At 32.8% G+C, this 17,215-nt stretch overlaps 3 protein-coding genes across 5 annotated transcripts; all 3 read right to left on the reverse strand.

Moving 5' to 3' along the window:
* Positions 1-1,622: 1,622 nt before the first annotated feature.
* LOC120122685 (FK506-binding protein 5-like) lies at positions 1,623-4,034 on the reverse strand. 2 transcript variants are annotated; one of them, XM_039141815.1, is made up of 2 exons: positions 2,832-4,034; positions 1,623-2,792 (listed from the first exon to the last, which is right to left on the reverse strand). In XM_039141815.1, exons 1-2 carry the CDS (start codon positions 3,892-3,894, stop codon positions 1,774-1,776), a joined length of 2,082 nt encoding a protein of 693 aa, XP_038997746.1. In that variant the 5' UTR covers positions 3,895-4,034; the 3' UTR covers positions 1,623-1,773. The 2 variants fall into 2 exon arrangements, with proteins under 2 accessions (XP_038997746.1, XP_038997740.1); XM_039141809.1 differs by having other exon boundaries at positions 1,624-4,030.
* Positions 4,035-9,171: 5,137 nt separating this feature from the next.
* On the reverse strand, positions 9,172-12,846 carry LOC120122701 (protein SAWADEE HOMEODOMAIN HOMOLOG 2-like). The gene is made up of 9 exons (XM_039141823.1): positions 12,647-12,846; positions 11,570-11,655; positions 11,432-11,477; positions 11,170-11,353; positions 10,700-10,772; positions 10,539-10,590; positions 9,954-10,097; positions 9,724-9,843; positions 9,172-9,641 (listed from the first exon to the last, which is right to left on the reverse strand). Exons 1-9 carry the CDS (start codon positions 12,698-12,700, stop codon positions 9,264-9,266), a joined length of 1,137 nt encoding a protein of 378 aa, XP_038997754.1. The 5' UTR covers positions 12,701-12,846; the 3' UTR covers positions 9,172-9,263.
* Positions 12,847-13,559: 713 nt separating this feature from the next.
* LOC120122735 (RNA exonuclease 4-like) lies at positions 13,560-17,199 on the reverse strand. 2 transcript variants are annotated; one of them, XM_039141852.1, is made up of 9 exons: positions 16,995-17,199; positions 16,830-16,902; positions 16,596-16,674; positions 15,872-15,953; positions 15,350-15,458; positions 14,966-15,054; positions 14,800-14,864; positions 14,610-14,688; positions 13,560-13,981 (listed from the first exon to the last, which is right to left on the reverse strand). In XM_039141852.1, exons 1-9 carry the CDS (start codon positions 17,061-17,063, stop codon positions 13,907-13,909), a joined length of 720 nt encoding a protein of 239 aa, XP_038997783.1. In that variant the 5' UTR covers positions 17,064-17,199; the 3' UTR covers positions 13,560-13,906. The 2 variants fall into 2 exon arrangements, with proteins under 2 accessions (XP_038997783.1, XP_038997778.1); XM_039141847.1 differs by having other exon boundaries at positions 13,560-13,985; positions 16,995-17,197.
* Between the last annotated feature and the right edge of the window lie 16 nt (positions 17,200-17,215).

Below are 17,215 nucleotides of genomic sequence, written 5' to 3' on the forward strand. Positions count from 1 at the left end.
ATTTTTAACAACAGTTAATAATGTTTATTCATTTTCAATAAAATTAAAATTTAATATTTATTTTATATTTTTTAAAATTCATATTAGAAAGAATATTTTAAATAAAGAGATTATATTTTTTAGCTTTACATTATATTTTTATTGAATTTTATTCATTTTAATTCATTTTTATTGCATTTTTATTTATTTTAAAAAATGAATAATAATTCATTTGATCTCTCACTTATAATTAAAAGTTTATTTTAATATTTTTAAACAATTATTTTTAAACGTCAATAAACATTATTAATTGTTGTTAAAAATAATATTAAAAAATAGATAAAATTGGTGTTTTTACACAAATATCACCCTAACAGAAATTAATTACATATTAGGCACAGTTTACAATTATTTACAAAACTAACATCCGAGTTTTTACACTTTTACCAAGGCGCGTTGTAGGGGGCGCGCTTACCCAACGTGACGTCAGATCAGCGTAAAGCGCGGTGTAGGGACGTGTCTTTCTACTAAAGATATTATATCAAAAAATATAATCTGAACGATATCTGACAGAGAAATAAAGAGGGCTAGGGTGGGAAAATCACCCAGAAATTACATGGTATGATATAAAATTTTAACTTTTGAACACTTTTTTGTTTGAAACATAGGCCTTGTCCTTACCTTAAAAAGAATAACAAAGTACAGAGACCCATTGAGGTTGTGAAAAAGGCTAAAATCCTGTGTTATTATTAAACAAAAGGGATAGGGTAAGCACTAACTTCCTTGTCTTTAAACTTGGTCATCATCACACATGTGGGGTTACCTTAACCTCTTTCATCATATATCATGTGCTCCTTTCTGTAAAAACAAAAAACCATCACTGTAATTTTCATCATCACAAAGCCATCTAATTTCTTGTTTCACATCATCAAGCAAGTTTGAAGTTTTCCAAACAAAATTAACATTACTTAAACCTAAATTCATATTTATTGTTATTTTATTAAATAAGATGTTGGTTCAAATAATGAATTGTTCTCTTTCCCTACTTTCGGATCTCATCCTAGACCAATTGTGGACCTTGAATGACCATCACTTGACACCTCTATATTATTAAACTTTTTTTTAAACCAAACCCAAATTTCAAAAAAGCTTTAATAATTAAAAACAATGGCACAAACGGTTACTTCACAACTGAAATTAATTAAAAATATGCATCTTTTAATATATATTTACGATAAATGATTTTAAAATATGTTAGTTTCTTCGTTCACTTCAAATTTAAAAGAGTAAATTAAAAAATATATAGTAAAAACCTTATCGTTTACCTCTTAAAAACTCTTTACGATGTGTTCTATCAAGTCATTTGTTTAACCATAGCTTTCATTGTCTCACCCAATTAAGCAAATCTAACGGCTCAGAATTTGACAATTGCCAGCTTACTGGTAACATGCAATTCTTTCATCCTTCATCTTCAGATTCTCAATAATTCATCAAATATCAATATCACACAAAACTTACCTCCCAATTCTCACCAAGTTCAACACTTTTAAGGATTTTACACTTCTACTTACTGTAACCTACAATAAGGGGCAAAAAGTAAAAAAAAGAATTTGCTTCAAATGAAATTTATTTACACATCAAAGCTATTAAGCTAGAGCATTTTAAAAAGGAAGAAAAAAAAACAACCCCAAAGATAATTTTACTATTCAAAAAGGACTAAAAAGCAAAAACAAATAAACTACAACATTTACTCTTACCAGTTACCACAATTTTTTTTTTACCGAACTCGGCCCATCAAAACCCAACTCCAGCGGCACCAACTCCAAGTGAAGTCGGCTCGAGCTTCTTATTCTTCCAAAAGTAAGCATCGGGTGCTAGCTTAGCTGATGGCTTTCTCGGCTCAGACTTGCAGCGCGTGAGCGCAAACGGCTCATACCCTTTACCTCCAACAACCTTATGGTCTTTCGTAGTAGTCATAGACCCGCCGCCGCCAGCTCCATTAGATGCAGCAGCAACCGCCGTATCCATCTGCGGAGCAGCGGGGAAAGAGCAAGAATACCTTGGTGGCTGTAAAAAGATAGGGCGAGGATTAGAGTCAACGCTGATTCTTCTCTTGGGTTCATCTCCACTGTCCTTTTGTTTAACCACCGGTTGCTTCCTCTTCTCCGGTAACCATCTGATGAAATCCGTGCTGCACACCCAAGTCTCCTTGGATACCTCCATTGACAGCTTTGGCTCGCACATCATTAACAGCAAACAATCTGGCAATAACTTCTCTCGACTTTCATTCTCCTTTGACTCATTTTCCGAGTCGGGTTCTCGGGTTTCCGGTTTACCGAATTCGGATCTTTCTTGGGCTGTTTCCCCTTCTCCCTCCACTGTTGAATCTTCTTCTTCTTCTTCAGCTTCAGTTTGATCTTCCCTTTCTTCCTCTTCATCTTCAGCTTCTTGTTGTAGCGGGTCTTCAATGGCGGATTCATTTTCTTCAATTGGTGGCTTTTCAACATCATCAAGTGAAACTTCAGTCAAAATTTGTTCTTTTAATGTTTTTTCTTGCTGGGTTTCTACCACTACATTTTCATGTTCTTGATCTTGGCATTCTACACTTGTTTCTTCTACAAGTTCAGTACTTTCATCCTTCACCAAAACAGATTCAACCTCTGTTTCAGCTTCTGGGATTTCTTGTTCTTCATTTGCTTCACAAGAAACAATCATTTCGCTAACTTCACTCACTTCTTCATGTTCGATTTCAGCTTCCACAGTATCATCTTGGACTAGCCCTTCTTGTTCTTCCAATTTCTCTTCACTTTCATTTCCAGCCTCTTCCGTTTCTTCATCTTCTTCATGTTCATCTTTAGGGACTGGAGTTTCCCAGAACTTATTAGCAAGGGCAGCCATTTTAACAGGATCAGATCTACATCTCATTAACAACAAAGCATTCTTAGGTGGTATACAGATACTCACCCTAGCTTCATCTTCATCATCACCAATGTTTTCAGTAACAAAATCATTGATTTCAATATCTTCAAAAACATGTCTCCTTTGGCTGCTTCTCATCATCGTCTCACTACTTTGCCTTCTCTCATCATCATCATCTTCCCCACCAACAACCAACTCAATCTCCCTCTCTTTCCCTTCCCCTTCTTGAACCGCCACAAGCCACCTTGTGAAAACAGCCCCACATGAAGAAGAATACCTCCCATTTCCATTTCCATTCCCATTCTCAGATCCTCTCTTTTTACCTTCTTTGTTATTATCCCTTTGGTTAGCCATGGAAGACGACCTGCAAGGTAAAAAACAGTTAAACTCGGACCCAAACGCCCTCAATGCTTCACAAATAGTCAATGGAAAATGCACCCATTTCTTGCATTCTTGCTGCTGCTGTTGATGATGATGACTATTACTTCTCAAAAAATGTCCCATGTTGTAATCTTGATGATCAAGATTGTTGCTGCTTCCATTCCCATGATCCACTTTTATGAAACTAACTTCTCTTCTTTTAGATTTACAAGCTCTCAATTTTTTTCCCTGTTTCGTAGTCTTAACCCTGACTTGACCTATGCAAGTGACCTTTGGTGAAGACGGCTCGGGGTTATCCAAACCTCCGCCTTTCTTTTTGCCATTACTGGTTGTGGGGAACATGGGTGAAGCTTGACAACCTTTCATACTACCATTACTTCGCAGCCTCCTACTGAGCGATGAAGAGAGAGAGATTTGTGAACAAGAAGGTTCCCTTGAACGACCGGGGCTGATTATCGATTTAGAAGGGATTTTCATCGACGAAGAAGACGAAAGGCGTGAAGTGAAACAAATGAAGAGTTCACTCGTGCTGCTTCTTGTTGTTGTTGTCGTGTTGTTGCCACCAGTGCTACTGTTGTTTATACTAGTACTTCGATGGGGTCGCTGAGGATCCATTATTGATTGATTTTTTTTCTTGCTTCTTCTTCTACTGTGGGATGACCATCTCAAGAACAAAAACCAACGACAGAAAAGTTTTTATTTTCTTGGGGATGGTCAATGAAGAAGTAAACGGGGTTTGGTTGTTTGATAGTTGAAGGGGTGGGATGCAGAGCTTTACAGATGGAAAAGATTAATGGAGGAGAGAGAGGGATAATGAAATGAAGAAAGTGAAAGAAGAGAGGGGTTTAATGGAAGACGATGAAATGTTGTTTTGTCTTTGCCTTACTGTAAGTTTTTCTTTCTGGTTCGATGGGGCATGGCTCTTTGTGTGTTTTTCCTTCCTTTTTTTTTATTAATACAATGACTATTTCAGCCTTTTAGAGTTTTTCAAGCATAAATCAATTTTAGTCTTTCAAATTTCAATTTTTTTAATTTAATCCTTTAATTTTATATTTATCTATTTTATAAAAATTAAAATTTTAATTTATCAATTTTATTAAAATCACATCGTTGATTCGAATATATTATATTGCCCATTATTTATTCAAAATTAGAATTATTTAGTCTAGTTGTGTGTTAACACGAATATAGACTCGAGAAGAGTGGAGAGTTGGTCAAATTTTCCCCCTCTTTTAATAAATTTCATTCACGAGTGAAAACGAGGAAAGTGAAGTTGAAAAGGTACTAGGATATTATCATTATGGCTAAACTACATTTCAAAGTCAAATTTCCCTAAAATTTATAAATACGTCACTAATTAAAATATTTTTATAAACATATTACTTTGTTGTCAGAATTGAAATAGAATGATTTTAAATAATAATACTTTTATTTTTCAATACTTACGTGTTTTAATAAATTTGTCTTAATTTAAAATAATTAAATAATTTTAACTTTTCATATTTAAAATTTTATCAATTTAATTTTTTGTGATATTATCAAATCAAGAGGGTCCCTCATATCAAAACAAGTATTGAACAACCGCATTTTGTCCTAAAATAATAATAAATTGTTGTTAAACTATTATTATACCATAAAAAGTAACAAAAAAAATAATATATTTATTTCCCTATTTGAAAAGTTTTTGATGGATAGTTATTGTATTATGATACAAGTTTATTGTTTAGGATTTATTATTCGTACACTTATATAAATGTGTGTGTGTTTAGGGTTTTTTTACATATATTTTTTAGGGTTTTTAAGATGACGTGAATGTGATTTTTATCATCCTCTTATAAAATTGTTGCTGGTGATAGTGAATTTTTTTCATTTATGTTCACGATTTTTTTCCGTTAAATTTTTCTTTATGTAAATGTATATATTTATTTTATTTTTGCTTTGATTTGTAATTCGTTGCTGACCATCATCCCCCTGATTCATAAAAACTATTATCATTATTATTGATATTGTAATTTCAATGGTCCTTTTATTTATAGGTACAAGAGTCAATTAATTTGTGATACTATATTTTTAAGTAAAAAAGTAAAATTCGGATAAAAAAGAGTAAACTTATTATATTTTAAAGCAATGTAAAAAACACAAGCTTTCTAAAACACGTGAATGATCAAATTGTTCATATTTCCACGTCACTGTAAAATATGATGAATCAATATTTCTTACCATAGTTCTGAAGGTTTAAAATATTCATTTTTAAATTAAGTGTATAAATTGTTAGATTTTATACCTTTATAATAAAGGGACTAATTTATTCTTAATCATATAGTATAGGGATCTTATAAGTAATTTAAACTTATTATAATTAGTATTGTGCTTGAAAGAATAAACTGAGAAAAGATGGCAACATATTGACGTGTTTGGAATCTTTATTCATTGGCAGATTGGATATTATAAAAGATAAAACAATTATAATTGAACAAAATTTTAACTATTTTAGATAATGATTTTTTTCTATTAGATTTCAACTAATTCATTAAAATTATTTTTTACTTATTCATTAATATTATTTATGCATGTAAGATTCACTTATAAATTATGAAAATCATGTATTTATATGATTAGATTATGACATATCCGTTTAAATATATATCAAGAATTATTTAATTACTCACTCTCTACTATTAAATCTATCTTTTATTAACTTTTTAATTGTTCTAGAAATAGATTTTATTTTTATTATTATAAAATACATTTATTAGACTCTTATCTGTATAAATAACATTTAAAGTAAGTTGTCTTCTATTTTGTGTCCCCTTCATTTGCAAAACCATCCACGTGACTGATTATGATGTTAGGTTGTAAACCTCAGGAAAGGATGGATTAACTTTATAGCAAAACCCTAGTTCAAAGTGACGTGACAATTAAAACCATATTATGGATTTGCAAAACTCATCTGTCAACCTCCAAACATACAATATTTGTTGGATTTCAATTATGATTCAATCACACAATACAAGTATTCAAGGATTGTATTTTTAAAATTTTAGATTATTATATAATTTAAATATATTTTTATGATAATTTAATTTTGTATCTATTGATTTTTAATATAATTTGGCAAAAGAGCACTGATTCTAATAACTTCGGTGGTAAAATAATTGTTGTTATTTTTTTATGTTTTGGGTTTAAGCACTAGGGCTGCTAGCGGTACGAATATTAATATCAATTGGTTGAGAATTATTTTTAAACAACATTTTACTTCAAATTATAAAAAAAAAATAATGACAAAATAGATGCAGTGAAAGTGTGTTTGGGGTATCAATCACCATCCGTGTGCCCTCTTTTTTCTTCTGTTTCCTCTCCCAAGTTCCAGCTTTCCAAATAGGTCCAATACAACAAATAAAGTAATGAAAGAAAGAGAGTTTTTTTCCCTTAACCATTGATATAAGATCTAATGATAGATTATTTTAAATTGAATTTTGTAGAGATTTGTCATGAAAAGACTAATTATTGGTGTGCCCTATTTTTTTAATCAAACTTTTGATTTTTATTTAGAATTCTAGTGTGCCATCTCACTAGATCAATTAATTATTAGTCAATAATAATAAAATTAAACATGCTTTAATTCTTAAATTAGATTCGTTTCTTTTTTTTATTTTGATATCTATTTTTTAACGTTCAAAAAAGCTAATTTAGAAAAAAAATGGAATTATAATAAAATATATATAAACAATTTATCAACTAATATCAATGTGTTACGTGTTTGTTTCATATATGTTACAATAATGTCATTTGTTATGTGTTACTAGTTGCCATTAATATTGTTATTTTTTTTAAAAAAATAAGATAAAATAAGATGGGTTATAAAAAGTTTAATATCAAAGGAAGGGAGTTAGTTTAGTTTGAAACCAAATGCCTTTTTTTAATGGGTTCACGTGATTTAGAAGATGGGAATAAGGAATGCATGCATCAAAACTCTTCCTTTTTTAGTCAAATTTTTAATCATTCCCATCCATGTTCTATATTATTATGAGTAAAGAACACAAATGGTCACCGAACTATAAGATAGTATTTTGTTGAGTCTTTCAACTATTATAAATTATAAAATGACCATTTTATAATTTTTAATAGTTAGGGGACTAAATAAAGTAATACCCTATAATCAGGGATCATTCGTTTACTTTACCCTATTTTTATTGTTGTTGTTGATTAACTTCTAAATAAATAAATTGTATGAGTTTAAATTAATACATTATCGATGATCACTGGATTTTTAACGTGTTTGTACTTTATTATTAAATTTTCAAATTTTACATTACGATCGCTGAAATTTTAATATATTTTTATTATGGTTACCATCATTAATTGCGATTAAGAAAAACTGATGGGACACATTAAAAGATCCTAAACCTCTTCCAAATTGTTAGTTATCCCTATTCCTTCCGCCCTCATTTCTACTAACGCTCTTTCGATCACTGTCCACCATCACCAATAGCAATGGATAAACCACCAACACACAAAGAAGTAAAGAAAAAAGAGGAGAAAAAGACTATCTCGTTCTTGGTGAGTTTTAGACGAATGAAGTAATTATCGATCAAATCCAATAGTGGAAAGACTACGTTTCGCCAAAAAATTAACACAATTCAGTTTCAAGCAGATTCATGATTGACGGTGGCAAATTAAAAAAGTATAGCTTTTAGTTTTGATTGAAATTTGAAGAGATTAAAAGATTTTGTGAAGAGTTTGAATCAAAGGAAACAAAGAGAATAAGAGTAATAGTTCAGTAATGTTTTTACTAGAGAAACCACCGAATGAAAGTAAAAATGATGACAAAAAGGGGAACGATGACTGTCAATTTAGAAGAAGCTTAGGATTTTCAAAGATTTTTTAACGTGTCGTGTCAATTTTTCTTAACGTTAACTGACGGTAATAACCGTAATGAAAGTGAATTAAAAATTTAGTAACTATAATATAAGTTTAAAAAGTTCAAAACCAAAATGAAAATACCTCAATGACCATCCGTATAATTTACCCATAAATTATTACTTATTTTTTTATAAAGGTTAGACCTTAAATGCAAAAAGTACAAATTAAAATCAGTTTTTTTAAAGAATGAAAAGAAATTGACGTAAAAGTGGAATGATGAAAGAAATAACGAGGGGAGTGACGGATTTTACTTGAAAAGGAGTTTGAAGAACAGTACAAGACAAAACTAGTGTATTGAAGTTAAGATTCCTTTAGATGAATGAATAATAAATAAAAAAGGAATTTACAACTACACCCACAAGTTCATCGTTAAGCCAACTGTAATGTCACAGTGGGGAAATATGACCAAAAATCATGAGATTTTGCCATGTTATGTGGGGGAGTCAACTCAATCTTTAGCCATATGATTCTAGATTAGGTGGTCCAAGCTTGGACCACTGCCTCTTAGTTGGCTAGCTCGTATTAATTTTTTTAAATTCCAATAGAAAGTCCAGCTAGCAAAATTTCATTTTTATCTTTAGTTTAATTGATTTGAATAAAAAATTATTAATAATAAAATTTTAAACAATTAAAATAAAAAAAGAAAATATTAAGAATATCAAAACAAAAATATAAAAATCAATAATCAAAAGAACATATATTTAGAGAAAGAGTAGGAGGGTCTGAGGCAAAAACTGCAACGGATAGAGGCCATTTCCCAGATAAGAAGGTTAAAAGATTACTTCAATTACTGGCCATGGAGTGCCCGCTGATAAAAGGGTTCAGCAGCAGATCATTAACATCATGGGATATGAAAACAATCCTCTGAGATGTAGAGCATTTCATGACATGGATTCAATGAAATCTCCGAACTAAGCACACAAGAACAAAAGCTGTTGAAGAAAGAAGAAAATCTGGACAGAAATAATATCATTCATGAAAAACTCGAATTTTGCTAATTACATAATATTATCCTAAGGGACCTTTGTCCCATTGTACGTCAGTCTCTGAAATCGAACCACTTATAACTTCGCTTCCTGCGTGTTTTGACCAACACTGGTGCTAATGGCAGCAGCAGCCACAGCATTGTCGATGAGGGAAATTCCAGGATCAGTCACATTAGTAGTCATTGTTCCTGGAACCTTAGATTCTTGATTTGTATGTTGTGCAGCTACAAAAACATTAATATGTGAATCCGGGGCTGTTCTGGGTTGATCTAGATTTGGCTTCTTCTGCATTGCTTCCGATGATGAACCGATAGCCTTTGGTGCAGGAGCAGCAGAATGATCAGTGCTACTTTTGTGTTGATTTTGGAATGTCAAGTTACTTGCGGCATGCAGTTGCTGCAATCTGTAATCAGTTTCTGGCCGACGGCAGATCTTCTTCAGAGGTACAATTTCCTAAGAGATTGGATTAATGTTATTACAATGAATATAATCAAAGACAGGACTTGAACAATGCAATTATGGAGTGATTAGCTACCTCTGACTGATCATGATCGTAGCGCACCAGAAATCTACAACGACAACCTCGTATGTCATGCCTCCGCCTTTGTGCATCGAGGACATGGGCATCAAAGTAAAGAGCCTGATCTTTACCTTCCTGAAAAATTTGAAAGCATTGAAAAAATGAAATCTAAGAAAAGGTTTGATTATAATACAAGCACAAATTTGCATGCCAGCATTGATCGGAAATTTTAAGAAGAAATCCACCTGAAAACACAGTACAAGATCCCCGGGAAGGACTGCAACACACTCAGATGCTTCACATGGGAGGGACCGCTGCCTGACATGCTTGCGAATGTTAACCCACTCATCCTCCTCTGGTCCAAAACCAGCAATCCGAACTTTTACTTCCTGCAAAAGACAACAAAATATTTTGGATTTCTTTTCTTAGATGGAAAATTACTGTATTTTGAGTTCTGCATAAACCATTAGAAAAATTATAAAAGAGAACCATCTGAATATTTTATTCGAAAGTGAAACGGGAAAAGAAAGTATCAAACTAATTTCAGGTAAAAAAATGAGATGAGGAAAACATAAGAAATAAGAAAAAAATAATCCAAGTTGGTAAGTTATGAACTCATGCAACAGTGAATCAATAACACTGGCATGTATGACGACATTGAGCTAAAATATTACTGGATCACCTGCATCCAGATATCTATGGGCCATAAAGGTAATAATAGAGAACAATCCAAGTTGGTAAAACACAAAAATTCCAAATCAAGTCGGTAACTCATGCAACAGTGAATCAGTAACACAGGCATATGCATTGACATTGAGCTAAAACATTACCGGATCGCCTGTATCCAAATATCTATGGGCCACAAAGGTTGCAACATCATACCTGAAACAGGAAATTTAAAAGAATTAGGTTTACTGAAAATGTTCATTTATCAGGGAAACAAAATTTAAGTAAACGAATGGAAGAATTCTGAACAGAATCGCAAACTTACCACGCACCATCCCTTGAAGATTTAGCTTCAAACTCCATATAAGAATCTGACACGTGCCTTCCAACACCTGGAACTGAGTGCAGAGAATGATGACTACTAATCAGACTTGTGATAATAAATTAATAACACAAAGAAGATAATAAACATTGGGAGGCACGGAAGACTCAAAGTGAAAAAGAACTTGAGTTTCTTTTTGATCACTGATTGATTAGGCTTCTGAATCAACCTATAATTAAAGAAGAAGAACAGATAACTAAAGTAGAAAGCACGGTATCTTCCCTGCTTATTGTTTTGGGGGAGAGCAGGTGACGTTACTTTACTTTGATTGAAATGGCAGGTTGGACAAGTTGAAGTAAGAAGAGAAGCCTATTGTTCCACCTATGGTCAGTTCCTTTAAATATTGTCCTTAGTAACCCTTAATTTAGGAAAAGAAAGGAGGCCTTAAGACTTAAAATTGGAAATCCTTCTACCTGTAGAAGCAGCCATTGGAGCCGTAATATGGGAAGGCATGGGAGCAGCAACAGGCTCAGGCACATTTCTCATGGGATTGGAATCATCCCGATGCATAGATGTAATGTTTAACTTCCCGGGAAGTGGATCTTTGCTTGATTTTGCCCTTATTGCATAGCGCCTGTTCTGGAACCAATTCCATATCTATACAAAAGTTTTCCAGATTAATGGGCTGAAACATGTCCTCATTGGGAGAAAAAAGAAAAGAAATCAAGTTCTTACTTGCTTAAATTGCACAATAATCTTCCCTTTCCTATCTGCTGACTCACTACAACCAAAGAAATTTCATTGCAGTTTCTTGTAAGGAGGAAAGAATAAGACTTCATGCTACACAATGTTCTTGGGAAAATTAATTTATACCTGAACTTATCCGCAAGACTTAAAAGGATCTCTCGAGCAGGCATCTGATTATGGTGCTCTTGGAGAGTAGTCTCCATCTCCGCAACCTGAATGTAGAGGTTATGTTAGAAACTCATTGTTAAAAGAATTGAAACACTGGAAAAAAGATGCTAAAACGAAAAACTATAATAAATTGTTTCACACACAGAACTATATTGTAATTATCTTGAGCAATAACCAAAGAAGCCGCTGAATGAAATTGGCTCTGTAACATAATCAAGCACAGCTCATAGAGACAGAACCGACTATGGTTAATTGGTTATAACAAATTTTATTCACAATAACTTTTTCTTTCCTATATTTAGAAGTAATGCAAGAAGGAATAGTTTCATAGTCTCAGACTCTCATGTTTACCATCCACTTTTCCTTTATTCTAAACCATGATGTTATTAAAGGGCATACACGTTAAGCTCAGAAAAAAGCAACTTGACTGAAATAACAACTTATTAATTTTAATAATGTGTTGATATAAAGATTATTGGACTAAACCTGATATAAGGTATTATCCTCATGGTTTCATCTTTCGGGAAAAAAAATGAGCTTTGATAGTACAAACTGACGATTGTTTACGAAAACACGATCTAATCCTTGGCTAGTTGACTTGGAATTGAGGTGGAATCGTTTTACAAAAGAGCCAGAGCAATGCATAAGGTTATTTACTAAATACACTAAAATTAGATTAAAAAACTAAAATCTTGAAGAAGTCTAGGCACTAAAAGCTTCGTTTAATTACCAGAAATAAATAAAAGTGGATTAACAAATGTAAATATTGGATTAACAATTCTTAACAATAACTAACATTACCACTAACGAAGTAGGCTAACTACTGAACTAACTATGAGGCAAAAACTCAACAAATCAAAGCAATCAAAGCCAGAAAGGTAGCAGAAAACCTAAATAAAAAACCCAGAAACGAATTGAACTTAAAACTTGGAATTTAATTGACCCATTTGAAATTGTAAACTAAAAATCCAGATTAGTACCACCAAACATCTCTACATGCAATACAATTGATTTCCTTGTAAAAGAAAAGGGTACCTCAGTTTGGGTGAAACGAAAGGCGGGGCCGCCATTAGTCGGAGGCCGACCCATCTATTCCACCAGTCTACTGCGCGGGCTTTTTTTGTCTTGTATTTGTTGAAAGATCAAATTTGGATTAATGCTTTGGGTTTGAGCTTAGATAACGTAATTATAGAGGGTTGAGTTGAGGGACAAGATTTTGTCTTTACCAAAGGTTCGGAATTTTTGAACGAACTAAGTAAAATAAAATAAATGAGAACGACATAAGCTTTATATATAATTCTTTGGTGGGTGGTTTCGTTTCGACCCTAATTTTGTCGCCAAAGGCCCAAAGCTACTGAATCTCCGGATGACAACGGCGGGATGACTTTTTTCCCCCATCCTAATCTCAATGATACTATAATAATAAAAATTAGATTTTGATTTTTTTAAATTCAATAAAAAATGCAATTAGATTTTTAATTTTTTATATAAATTTTATCGAAACTTAACTACTAATATATAAATAACATAAAATAGTGTTTTTTTACAGTTTTCTCGAGATAAAGTAATTATTTATAAACTAATAAAATTCTAAAAAAATTTGATATAAATCAACCCAAAATTCAAAGTTTCATTAAAAATATTTGATTTTATTAGATTGAATCAAGTCCCAACTTATAGATGCAAATTACTTTATCACCCCTAAGTAGATCCCATGACTTTAATTTTTTTTTTAAAATAACGTTTTTATATAAACGAATCTTATAAATACATTACTATTTAAATTTAAATTAAATATTTTTAATTTTACCTGCCAGATTTATTGTTCGTCATTCGAGTCTATGATGGAGTGAAAAAACATACAATCAAATCAAATTTTTTTCGTTGATTAACATAAGATCTGAATTAAAATCTGAACAACCTCTTCACTTGTCTTAGTTTTGTTTGCTAAATATAAGTTTTCACAAATTCCTTTGAAAAACTCCAAAAAGACAAAACTTGATGTTTTAATGAATTGGGAACTTAAACAAGTTCTTTCCATCACACTAACAAAGTTAGTTACAGCTAAAGGGGTTAGCCGTTTCTTCTCTAAAACCGTCTGATGCTGTATCATCTGATTCTTCCAGTCCAGATTTATGGCAAGAACTCTGTGAAGGTGATTTCTGAAGAATCTGGAATATGAAGTCCGAGAATCATGTGACAACCACCATTAGGATGCAGTTGGTGCATGGTTTCAGTTGATGTCGGACATCAGTTTCTTTCTGTGCTTGCGTTTCTTCTGCTTTTCTTGGAGCCTTAATTGATCCTTAACGCTTTTCTCCCATTCCTTTCGGCTTTTCGTGTAAAGCAGCATTGCAGCACGAGCATCATCTACCTTAAAGATGAGAACATATATCATCAGCTAGGATTAGGAACTGTAGCATTTTAGATATGGAGCAAACATATGGAAAGGCAGTCTCATGTTTGCCCCTAAACACATTTGATTAACCAACCAAGTCTAGCGAAACGAGTGGTAATTCGTGAGCAACCTCAATATGTTCTAGAATAAAGCCATAATTCTATCAACAAGAGCTAATGATTTATTTTATTCATGCTATCTGCATTTTCATGCATTTAGCTCTAAATACAAAACAACCACTTTCTAGCTAAGGTATCCACAATATGGATCTTTCGAGAGGGCACTTTCCAGCCCCAAGTATTCTTCCTAAGTAAACTATCCTCTCTTGTGATGATCTACGGATAATATGACATAATAGTTCCCTGCTTCATTGACATGCTTTGGTCTTCAATAAAGAAATACTAAAATGAACAAAATTACCAGTCACAAGCCTGTGACTTTCAGCATCTCAGATTTGGATCGGTATCGCCAACAACATTCTAGTAAACAAGTTTAGAGCATAGCAGATCGATCAACCGATTTTTTGCATAGTTTCAATGTAATTATTTCATGTTTTTCCACGTGTTTGGAGAAAAGGTTTACATTGAACATTTTACTTACAGGGCAGTGTTCGCCATTCTGGATCTCAACACCTAGAACCTCTGCTGCAAGATGCCGAAGTGCCTTTCTTCGTCCTTCCCTGTTGCAACAACAACCCTTGTTATACGAAGGCACCATAGAAGCTGCTCAACAAACTCAATTGTAATGCAGCCATCCAGGCCATAATAGCTAAGGGATGAAAGATTAATACTTTAGAAAGGGTTGATACTCTGAGGTATCGCGCAAGTCCTTCTTAGGATGTGTTAGTAGTAATGCCTGTTGAAAATAAGCGATCCAAATAAAAATCACAGAGTCAGTTTTCTACTTCCACAAAAACAAACCAAGAAAAACCAAACAACAAAACAGATAAGGAAAACCTTAAGGTCATTGTGCAAGGCATGACCCACAAGAATCCTTCCCTTGATTAATTCTGCCACTTTCTTCTGAACAACCCGGAAATCCTTTGCTGCAGAAAAAAAAACATTATGTCCAAAAATTCCTCCCCAACGCAATCAAACCTTCCCACACAACACTTACGCAAATATTTTCAAACCTTGTACTATTATTTTTTGATCAATTCAAATCAAATTATGTTTTACAGGAAACTTTACTTGAAATGAGAGTGGGTATAATAATGTAAAAGGAGAACAACCTCACAAAGTACACAAAAAACGGATATACGTAAAATTAAGCCAATGGCTTTTTAAATGCTCCAAGTTTCAGAGCATTCAGTTAACCAGGAAAAAAAAATTAAAGCCAACCTTTCTTCAAGTCTCGAGGACGAATGCCACTAATATGTGTGCGGAAGTCAACAACACGTTCTACTGGCCGCACAAACTCATCATATATGACATTTCTCCATTTATTTACCTGTCATGAACTGAAATATTAAGTAATCAATGAACTTAACAAGAATACTATATCAAACTCAAAATCTAGTTAAATGGTAATGTTTAAATTAACTCAAAATAGAATCTAATTTTCCTGTGCATAAATTACAACTGTATCTTATTTACAAACAAAACATGAAAAAGTTGGAAATATATGAATGTGCGAAAGCAACATATTACAAATGCAAATGGCCCTTAACATGAGGGCATTTACACTGCATCAGATATTATTTGTTCTTAAAACTGTAAGAATAACAATTCCAACATAAAAAGGGTAAAAATAGATGTTTATTTTATATATTTTCCAATCTCACATAGAACTCCAACTATCGGTAATGTAAGATCATAATACGTGACCAGTAAGATTCAAAGATCCAAGGAGAACCAAATTACCAGTGTAACCCGTCCAAGAGCACTCTTGTTCCCCTGACCAACACCAACCATTTCACAATCCATAGCTACCACATCTGTCACACTGTCATAATGTTGATGAGTCATTCAAAATGGTAAATATGTGCGGAGACAGAGAAACAGATAGAAGACCCCATCACAACAACCCAAAAGAAGGAAGAATGGAACTTCTAGCAGTGCCCTATTGTACATCAAAATCACATTTTTCACACCATAGAGTGACCTTACTATCCCAGGCATTAAAGTTTGCAACATCTCTCTTCCTTAAATAAAACTAAAATATAAGAACCAAAAACACATTCTTCTACCTCCTTGCTTGATACCTTGGAGAATAGACCATAAGATAGGGGATAACGTCAAACTCTCTACTTCTCAATATTTGACCGCTAAACAACAGATATGTGGCCAATAAAAGTTAAAAAAAATGATTGCATGTTGTGTAGATAAGCTGAGCCACTGGAAAAAACTGGGAAATTCGTGTTATAGTTATTCCATATTTACAATTGTTTAGTTAAACATTACATTTAAAAAAAAACCATTGCTTTCTTTTCTACTCAAATAATCTCTCTATAATCAGGTTAAACAGAAAAATTCAAGGTAAATTGGTACAATTGCAGATACTATAAAACAATAAAGTACCATAAACACTATGAAACTTCACAATGCTTTGATTGATTTTTGAAGCATCAGATAACAAGTAAAGCACCTGGAATCATCATTTGTTGGGATTAAAGGATTAGGCTTAGCATCATCAGGGTCTGAATTTGGCCTCTCCTTACGCTTTCCTATAAACAAAACAATCCCACGCAATGTTTAAAAAACAAAAAGTGATACAAAAAGAATCAATATTTAATATAATTTTCTCAACTCGAACTAAATAAACACCCCATTTTTTTTCTCCAAACCAATACAAAATAAACAAAAATTGCTAGTGGTTTACCTAATATAGAGTTTGGGGTTTCAGATTGTAGGTTATTGGAGTGCCTTGAAGGCTTAGCAGAGGATTTCAGTTTCTGCAAGTGAATCAAAGACAACGGATTTTATAAACACTCTTCAAAAAAAGAAAAAAAGGAAAAGGAAAATATTAGGGAAAAAAAGGAAGTACTTGTTGGAGTTGAACCCAGTTTGGGTTAAGCTGAAAGTGCTTTGGGTTTTTCTTGGCTTCACTGCTCATCTTCTGCTGCTGCTGCTGCTGCTGCTGCTGCAGGCCTTACTCAAATTCAGGGACGTGAAGGAATTGAAGTAACTAACTACGCTTTCGTAGATGAAATTCGTCGTCGTTTTGGAACTTAATGTCCCGGGTTTAAGACCTAAAAAGAAGGTTTT

Source organism: Hibiscus syriacus, unplaced genomic scaffold (genome assembly GCF_006381635.1).
Source record: "Hibiscus syriacus cultivar Baekdansim isolate YM2019G1 unplaced genomic scaffold, ASM638163v2 tig00001120_pilon, whole genome shotgun sequence".
Lineage (NCBI taxonomy): Eukaryota > Viridiplantae > Streptophyta > Magnoliopsida > Malvales > Malvaceae > Hibiscus > Hibiscus syriacus.